At 50.7% G+C, this 8539-nt stretch overlaps 1 protein-coding gene across 3 annotated transcripts in view; it reads right to left on the minus strand.

The window, feature by feature from the left end:
* Positions 1 to 7121, minus strand: part of IL17RD (interleukin 17 receptor D) — an 85381-nt gene extending 78260 nt beyond the window's left edge. Inside the window, exons 1-2 of one of the 3 annotated variants that reach the window (XM_017894203.1) lie at positions 7052 to 7121; positions 6048 to 6210 (exon numbers count right to left, since the gene is read on the minus strand). Coding sequence is in view for 2 of the 3 variants with exons in the window: in XM_017894200.1 (XP_017749689.1) it covers positions 1377 to 1502 (126 nt within the window). In the remaining variant the exon portion in view is untranslated. Of the gene's footprint in view, positions 1 to 1141; positions 1607 to 6047; positions 6211 to 7051 lie in introns of those variants that run through there. The other 2 variants (XM_017894200.1, XM_017894201.1) reach the window with 2 other exon arrangements.
* Positions 7122 to 8539: the final 1418 nt, after the last annotated feature.

Below are 8539 nucleotides of genomic sequence, written 5' to 3' on the forward strand. Positions count from 1 at the left end.
AGGGGGAGGGGGCGGGGGCGGAGGGAGAGCAGGGGTCATAGCTGTCTCCATAGCTTAGCTATTGAGTCTGAAGACATCCCAGCTGTCTGGCTCACACCTGGTTTTCTGCACCACATTTCTTGGACTGTGGGGCAAGTGAGCTTGGAGGCACCAGCCTGTGTGCCTAACGGAGTGTGTCCTAGGTTTTGAGTGTGCTGAGGCTGTTTAGACCCACTCAGAAGAGGTCAACGTTGGCCTAAGCAAACCAACTTAGGCTTGAGGTTGAGGGATAGCATACCTATCCCTCAGCCCAGCAACACTAAGGAAATTCTCATTTCATCCCATTTTTCATATGAAGAAATTGAGGCTCATGGCTCCCCAGGAGCAGAGCTAAGGTCATGTCCCTGCTGCCTGAGTGCAAAGCCTGCGTTTTCTCCGCAAGGCTTAAGGCCATGAGTTCCCTGACGCCGGGCCCACCCTGGCCTCAGTGGGAGACTCGGGGCAGACGGACATAATCTCCGGGTTCTAGGGCCGCCCAAAGGCCAGAAGCCTAGGTAGGGAGCTGGGAAGCTGAGAGGGGGATGGCAATGACCTGCGCACATCGCCCAGACAGTGTCAAAGGAGCGCTCGGTTCCGGGGAGACGGCTCAACGCACAAGGCGAAAGTCTGGGCACCTCTCCAGTCTCATCTCAGGCACCTCACCCAGGTGACACCCACGCGGCCCTTTGGGGGAAAAATATCCGCAACTCGAAGCAGGGAAGCAGGATATCAGCCGCGAGACCTTCACAAGACGAAGGGCTGAACTGAGAGGCGAAGTTTCTCAGGAGGTCCCGGAGTCAGAGGAGGGGTAGGAGTGGGGTGACGGCCCCAGGCGAGGAGGAGCAAAGCTACCAGGAGAGCGGGGCGCATCCCTCCCCAGTGCTCCAGGTCCCCTCTCCGGCCGCCCGGGCCTTGGCAGAGTTGTGGACTGGAAGTCCGGGAGAATACCCCCTTCCCTCCCCAAAGCGCAACCCGGTCCGGGTGGCTCGGGGGATCCCAGCCCGGGACACGCAGCCCTGGGGCAAAGGAGGTCCCGGGCCAAGAACAAAGAATGGGGAACCCGGCCCAGCCCCACCGCCCCTCACGCCCGCCCTCTGAATGGGACCCCGGCCGGCGGCCGCACCTCATTAGCAACACAAAGCCGGGGTCGGGCAGCCGCTTTCATCCAGACCAGGGCCGGAGGACACGCGCCCCGGGAGGGAAACCAGGAGGATGCGCGGGAAGAGTGGGACCCGGGCCGGCTGCGGACCCCGCGAAGAGCAGACAGGTTGGCGCGGGCTCGCCTACCCGCGAGCACCTGTGCGCGCTGCGTCCCCCGCGAGTTGGCAACGGCAAGAAACCCGCCGCCCTCGCCTTACCCTCCAGCCACAGGTGTCGGCGCCCCGCGCGCGGCCGGACCCGCCAGCGGCCACAGCTAGCTGCGAGCCGTTGAGGCAGGCGTTGACCGTAAAGAAGACGGAGCAGAGCTGCAGCCACGGGGCCATGGCCGTGAGCTCGCCCAGCCAGGCCCTTCTCTGCGCCCCGGCCGCCCGCCGCTGGCCAGCCCCGAGTGGGCGGTGGCCGCGGCTGCGGCGGCAGTGAAGGGGACCGCACTGGGCATGCGTCGCCAGCCCAGGCCCCGCCCCTTTCTCCGGGCCCCGCCCCCGTCCTCAGTCCTCGTGTGCTGGCCCCACCCCCACAGCCTGGCCCTCCAGTCGTGGCCCTGTCCCCGTAGACCACGCCCCTCTGGTCACGCCCCAAGTCCCCACTGAGATTCTGGCAGCTGCAGTTTTTTCCACCTCACTTAGATCTTTTTTTAATCTAAAGGATTTGTCCAAGTGATGCTCACTCTATGCAAAACCTGAGGAAAACACAAAGAATGTAATAATAATAATTTTAATAATAATTTAATAAACACCTGCTATGTGCCAGACCCCTTTCTGTATGCTCCCAACCACACAGGGAAGTGTATTATTAACTCAGTTTTAGGCGCAGAAAAGTTAGGGGAACGTGATAGAGAAATCCTGGCTCCGCATTTACTAGTAGGACTTTGGACAAAAGCCTTGCTGTCTCCACAGTACTTCCTTACCACCACCGGCTCTTGCCCCCGCCCAACCCCCCTGGAAGCTAGAATAAGTACCCTAGTCTGGGGAGAGTTCTGTTGGTTGAAACATAACAAGTGCTCCATAAAGGCTACAATCTATCATTAACTGACTCTCATAAGATCACACAGCTGTTACCTGCCAGACCTGAGATCCAAATCTAGACCTGACTAAAAACAATACTATAAGCTACTACACTTGTCAAACATACCCTCATGAAGTGGATATTATTTCCGTTTGGAAGAGGAAACTGAGGCTCAGAGAAGTGGAGTAGCCCAAGCTATCCAGCGTTTCACCGCACTCCTCCCAGCCCTTTGCCTTATATCTGAGCACCTAAACTCTCACACTTTGTCCCTCTCAACTACCCCCTTCCTCAAGAACACCACCTCCTCTTCCTAAGGGCTTTTTCTGCTTCTGACTTTGTCCCCGTGTCCGATACATTTCTCCACCCTGGATCCAAAGTGATCTTCCAAAAACACAAATCAGACTACTGACTTATCCTAATTAAAATTCTAGGCTGAGTGCAGTGGCCAATCCTAGAGGATCGCTTGAGTTCAGGAGTTAGAGGCAGCAGTGAGCTATGATCCTGCCACCGCACTGAAGCCTGAGTGACAGAGTAAGACCCTGTCTCTAAAAAGTAACAAACAAACAAACAAACCTACCACCACCAACAACAACAAAAAAAAAACAGTAAAATTATGTGTTCTGTGTTCAGAGGAGGATTAATAAAAATAAAATCAATAAATAAAACTGTTTTATGGTGGCTTTTATGCAAAGGCCATTTAGAAAAAAATCCATACTGGCCTTCTCTTCTACTCTGTCTTTACTACCTGGCTCCTGCTGCACAGATCTCCCCCCAACCCCAGCCTTATCTTGGTCTTTTTGCCTCAGGAAACCTTAGAAATTGTCATCTCCATCCATTCAACATGGTAGCCTCCTCTATATGACTCTCCTTCCAGGGCCCAGAATCCCCTCCCTCTCCTTGTCTGGCCTCGCCTAAGCTCAGCCACTACTAACACAGGATTCCTGCACTTTCCCTTGTGGCTTGTGACCCCACCACCCTGCCCACATGTCCTTGGAGGGCTTAAGTGGAGGAAGAGAACTCGTCTTAGTAATGCTAGCAGAAGTCCTGGGGATTTGCTTGGAAGTAGCTACATCTAGAACCAAGGAGTAGAGCCAGCCTCACCTGAACTTCAGGGGCTGGAAGTATGAAACAGTGGTTGCCCAAAGGAACACTGACATTATTGCCAGGGAGAGGGAGAATAGGTGCTGGGTTCCCCAAACGACAGCATCCACCTCAAGACCCAGATGCTGGGCAGAATTTTTTTTTAACCTCATTGCCTGGAATTCAGGAATTCAGCCAGACCCAGTGAGGTTTACCATACCCTCTTCAGACACCAGAATAGCTCGGATCCACAGAAGGCTGTTCTGGAGTAGCCTTCTGTGAATAGACCTCGGGAAGCACATCACTCCTTTGGAGCTAGCTGCTTGTTCAGTGCCTCCCTACCCTTCCTCACATTCTTGGTACCTGTCCCTGGGTTGTTCTCAGCCCCCACAGCAGGGATGTCCAGCGTTTGGCCATGAGAGTCAGGGGTGGCAGCGCCTGAGATGAGGCCAGGACCACATGGGTTTTGGTGAAACAGGGAGGAAACAATGAGGCGACCAGTTCCTTAATCTATGTGGCATTCCAGTCTATACATGCTTTATAACTTATTAAACAACCTCATACTAAGGGACATCTGTTAGAATCAGTGATTCAAAAATACTCTAACACACTTATCTTGACACATTGATTCAATGATTTTATACATTTCTAGAATCAGAATTGCTGGATTATGCACATTTAAAATTGTCAAACTGCTCATTATTGTATTATCACTATCTTAATTGGCTTCTCTGGTTGCGAATGAGGTAGATCATGTTCCTATGTATTTGTTGGCCGTTTGTACTCTTTTTTTTTTTGAGACGAAGTCTCACCCTGTCGCCCAGGCTGGAGTGAGTGAAGCAATCTCGGCTCACTGCAACCTCTGCCTCCCAGGTTCAAGCGATTCTCCTGCCTCAGCCTCCCAAGTAGCTGGGATTGCAGTCACGCGACACTGCACCTGGCTAATTTTTAGTGAGATGTGGTTTCACCATGTTGGCCAGGCTGGTCTTGAACTCCTAACCTCAGGTAATCTGCCTGCCTCGGCCTCCCAAAGTGCTGGGATTACAGACGTGAGCCTCCGCGCCCGGCCCATTTGTACTCTTTGTTTTGTTTTGTTTTTGTTTTTGTTTTTGAGATGAAGTCTCACTCTGTCACCCAGGCTGGAGTGCAGTGGTGCAAACTTGGCTCACTGCAAGCTCCACCTGCCGGGTTCACGCCATTCTCCTGCCTCAGCCTCCTGAGGAGTTGGGACTACAGGCACCCGCCACCACACCAGGCTAATTTTTTTTTTTTTTTTCGTATTTTTTATAGAGACAGGGTTTCACCATGTTAACCAGGATAGTCTCGATCTCCTGACCTCATGATCCACCTGCCTCGGCCTCCCAAAGTGCTGGGATTACAGGCGTGAGCCACCGTGCCCGGCCTGTACTCTTTCTTTAGTCAGGAATTGGACTCCAGGAAAAGGAGCAGTACTTAGAGCTTACAACAGAGGGAGAACCTCAAGGAGAACATTGGTTAGAGGAAACTGTTTCTCCCTGGGTTTTATTCACTTCACCATATGATTACATGACAGGGAAGGCAGAGTCCCACTATTGAATTCCCTCCTATCCACAGCTCACTGCAGAATCTGGCAACCGACAGCCTCTGAAAACATGCTGCGGGGTTCAGAGAGAGCACAAGCTTTCCTGAAGCGGTGTGGAGGGCACAAGAAGGAAAAGGCTTAAGCATCCAGTCTAAAACATGCTTAGAATGACATCCCTCAGGACCAGAGACAGGGAGGCCCTCCTATTTCCCTTCAAGGAAGGCCACCAGCACATGTGTGAGTGGGAGGAGAACCACAGACAACAAAGGGTCAAATCTGGTCAGGAAATTAAGGTTGTAAATTGGCATTTGGCCACGTTCTCTGCATTCTGGTCTTTCACATTGATTCTTTCTCCCATCTCCTTTTTTGTTGTTGTTGTTTGTTTGTTTGTTTGTTTGAGACGGAGTTTCACCCTTGTTGCCCAGGCTGGAGTGCAATGCCATGGTCTCGGCTCATTGCAACCTCCACTTCCCTGGTTCAAGCAATTCTTCTGCCTCAGCCTCCCAAGCAACTGGGATAACAGGTGCCCGCCACCATGCCTGGCTAATTTTTTGTATTTTTAGTAGAGGCGGGGTTTCACCATGTTGGCCAGGCTGGTCTCGAACTCCTGACGCCAGGTGATCCACCCATCTCAGCCTCCCAAAGTCCTGGGATTAAAGGCATGAGCCACTACACCAGGCCACAATATAGTTTTTAGGTAAAGGTTGATAATGACATTTCCCAGACTGCCTTGCATATAGGTGTGGTCATGTGACTTCTTACCTCTGAGATGTGAGCAGAAGCAACATGTCTAACTTTCAGGCCCAGCTAATAAAAGTTAGGGGTGACCCCTCTGTGTTCCCATTTTCTCTTTTCTACTGTCTGGACTGTGGACAAGACGGTGGGAGCTGATGAAATGTTGAGAATAGCAGTGTAATGAGAGAGAGGACTTGAAGCCCTGTGGATTGTGGACTGGACTTTCCATATCAGTACTGGACTACCTGCTTGGACAAAGAATAAATGTCTGTCTCCACCTCCTCTTTTTATCCCAACCCTTCAGAATAGCTGTAAGGCTGCAGGGAGTGGACCTCTCTATCCTGGAAGCTGAGCTAAAATGAGGGGACCAGGCCCCACATGTCCTCCATGGATCACAGTTTCCTCCAAGCCACAGTAGAACTCACCTGTGGAGGTGACCAGAAGACAAGCTAGGGAAACCCTCCCTCAATACAACACTTGGTCTCACCTGCCAAGGCCAGGATTGCCTGTAGTCCAGTCACACTTTCAGTCACCCCTTGTGGTGAGAGGTGGCTGTCGTCTGATTCACCTCTGCCCCCATGCCTGGCACTCTGTCTGGCACATATCAGTGGGCAAGAGACTGTCACCACCTCTCCCTCTTTGGAACAAAGCTGAGAATCAAACAGATAAAATCACCTTAAAATAAGCTGTTGATGAAATGCAAATATATTTTCCCACTCTAACTATAACCTAGCCAGATAAGAAAAATCCTTAACACAAGGATTGGATTTTGTTAGGGGTCAAATTATCCCATGAAACATAAAAAAATAAATATAAAGTGATGGTGGAAGTAATTTGTGTCATGAATCACTTCGAGCAGGGAATAACTAAATACCATTTTAATGAACAGTGTTAGAAGCAGTTGGCCCAAATTCTAATTTATTTTGGTATTGTGAGAAATTAGTGTATGTTTTCTGTATTAATAAAGACATTAAAAGTAAAGAATGTCACCGTACCCCAACCCCAGTCTCCCAGAGGGCTGAGGGTGCAAGGTTTCCCGGGCTTTGGAGGGAGCAGTATGTGGAGAACTGGTACCCACCTGCAAGCCCTTAGTCCCTGAGACCCCACAAGACTGCCTGGATGTCAGTCAGGCTACCTGGCAGTCTTGGCTCCAATGGGGTAGGTGTCATCATCCTCAGTTCACAGATGGGGAAGCTGAGGCTCAGTGAGGGGAAGTCTGCTCGGGATCACAGAGCTGGGGTTCAAACCGGACCCCGATCGCCTGACCTGGGACCACCTTGCCTGGTACGAAAGGCCCCAGACTCAGCTGATTCCTCCAGACTCTTCCTGTCTAGGACGCCAACAACATAGCCTTTCTAAATCCAGCTGTGGGGCTTCCTGCACAGCCCAGAGACCCAGGGCGGCGGACGACAGAAAACCTGGGGCGGCGGACCCAACCCTGCGCCCAGGAATCCCAGGACGCCCATCCCATAGTTCTTGGGCGGCGCGTACCTTGGCCACTACACGGAATTGAACGGCCCACGGCCACTTTCCGTTTCTTTTCTCGGAGGAAAAGAAGAGCAGACGTCTGGTCTCCACAGTAACCGCGAGGGGGCGCGCGCAGTCCAGGTCGGAGACCACCCCCCACCCCAGACGACCCTGCACTGCGCCCGCACAAACAAGTCGTTCCAGATCAAAGCCCCCAGGGTAGGTGCGAGTACTCTGCTGTTACCCAGAGTTGGTGCTAAGCTTTAGGGGAAGTAGAGTCCAGGGGGTCGTAAGAAAACAGGATCAAATGGGGCCTTTCAGTAGCTATGTGGCTTTGGGCAACTCTGGATGTCATTTTTCTCAGATGGCAACACAGGAATGACGTGGATGCAGACCTCGGTTTTTTTTTTTTTTTTTTCGAACCTGAAGTAAGCAAATGACTTACAGCCTGTGTGAATGTTACTGCAGGTAGTGGACCAGGAGTTGATGCAGCCAGGGCCGGCTCTTATTTGCAATTCAGATAAGACCTGGGGAAATGGCCACGTCTAATCTTCAGGAGATAACACCCTGGTTTGGATCCGCACTATACCGGAAGGCTAAGGACCATATCCTGTTTTCCATTCATTCATTAATTCATTCAATAAGTACCGATGGAATCTCTGCACCATATCAGGCATTATGCCAGCAGTGGGGATCAGTGTGAACAACAGGGCACTGTCATAGTTGTCATTAACCTGCAAACAAACATTCCATGGAGGACACTGGCATTACTCAAATAGCCCTATGACTAGGGAGGAATTACTAGTAGATGAGTTGTTTTTGAAGAAGGGATCCCTGAGCTGAGATTCCAAGTATAAGAGTTACCTTGGCAAAGGGGAGGGGAGCAGAGAGAGGAGGACTGTTCTGGGCAGAAGCAACAGCATGTGCAAAGGCCCTGGGGCAGTAGGGAACATAGCAACTTCAAGGAGCTGAAAGAGGCTAATGTGGTTGGAGAGCAGTCAGGTGTGGGGGAATGGTGCAAGGTGAGCTGGTGAGGCCTGCAGGGGCAGCCAGGCAGTACTTTATGTCCTGGTTTGACATAAAGTAAAAGTAGCTAGCAGCTTCTTAGGATTACTTTAAGGGCAGAAGTGGGGCTATATTTTGAAAAGATTCCTGTATTCCAAGTGCTGAGCACAGGGTATTTCCTGGCATTTAGCCAGCATTTGATACATACTTGATGAGTGAATGAATACATGATCAGGATCTTTACTGAAATTCTGAGTTTTAATATCTTGAATGAATCCAAAACTCATTAAAAAGCCTAGGAAAACATCCAACCCTACCAAAGCTCCAAATAATGCGAATGAAGCAAAGCAAAGTGCAGAAACATTTTCTTATCATCATTTGAGGTTATTTTTATTTTGTAAAGTTCTGTCTTATTTTTAATAGACTTTTAAAAGAACAATTATAGATTCACAGAAAAACTGAGATGACAGTACAGGAGTTCTTTTTCTTTCTTTTTTTTTTTTTTTT

The sequence above is a fragment of the Rhinopithecus bieti genome, unplaced genomic scaffold (assembly GCF_001698545.2).
Source record: "Rhinopithecus bieti isolate Rb0 unplaced genomic scaffold, ASM169854v2 scaffold_21649, whole genome shotgun sequence".
NCBI classification, from domain to species: Eukaryota; Metazoa; Chordata; class Mammalia; order Primates; family Cercopithecidae; genus Rhinopithecus; species Rhinopithecus bieti.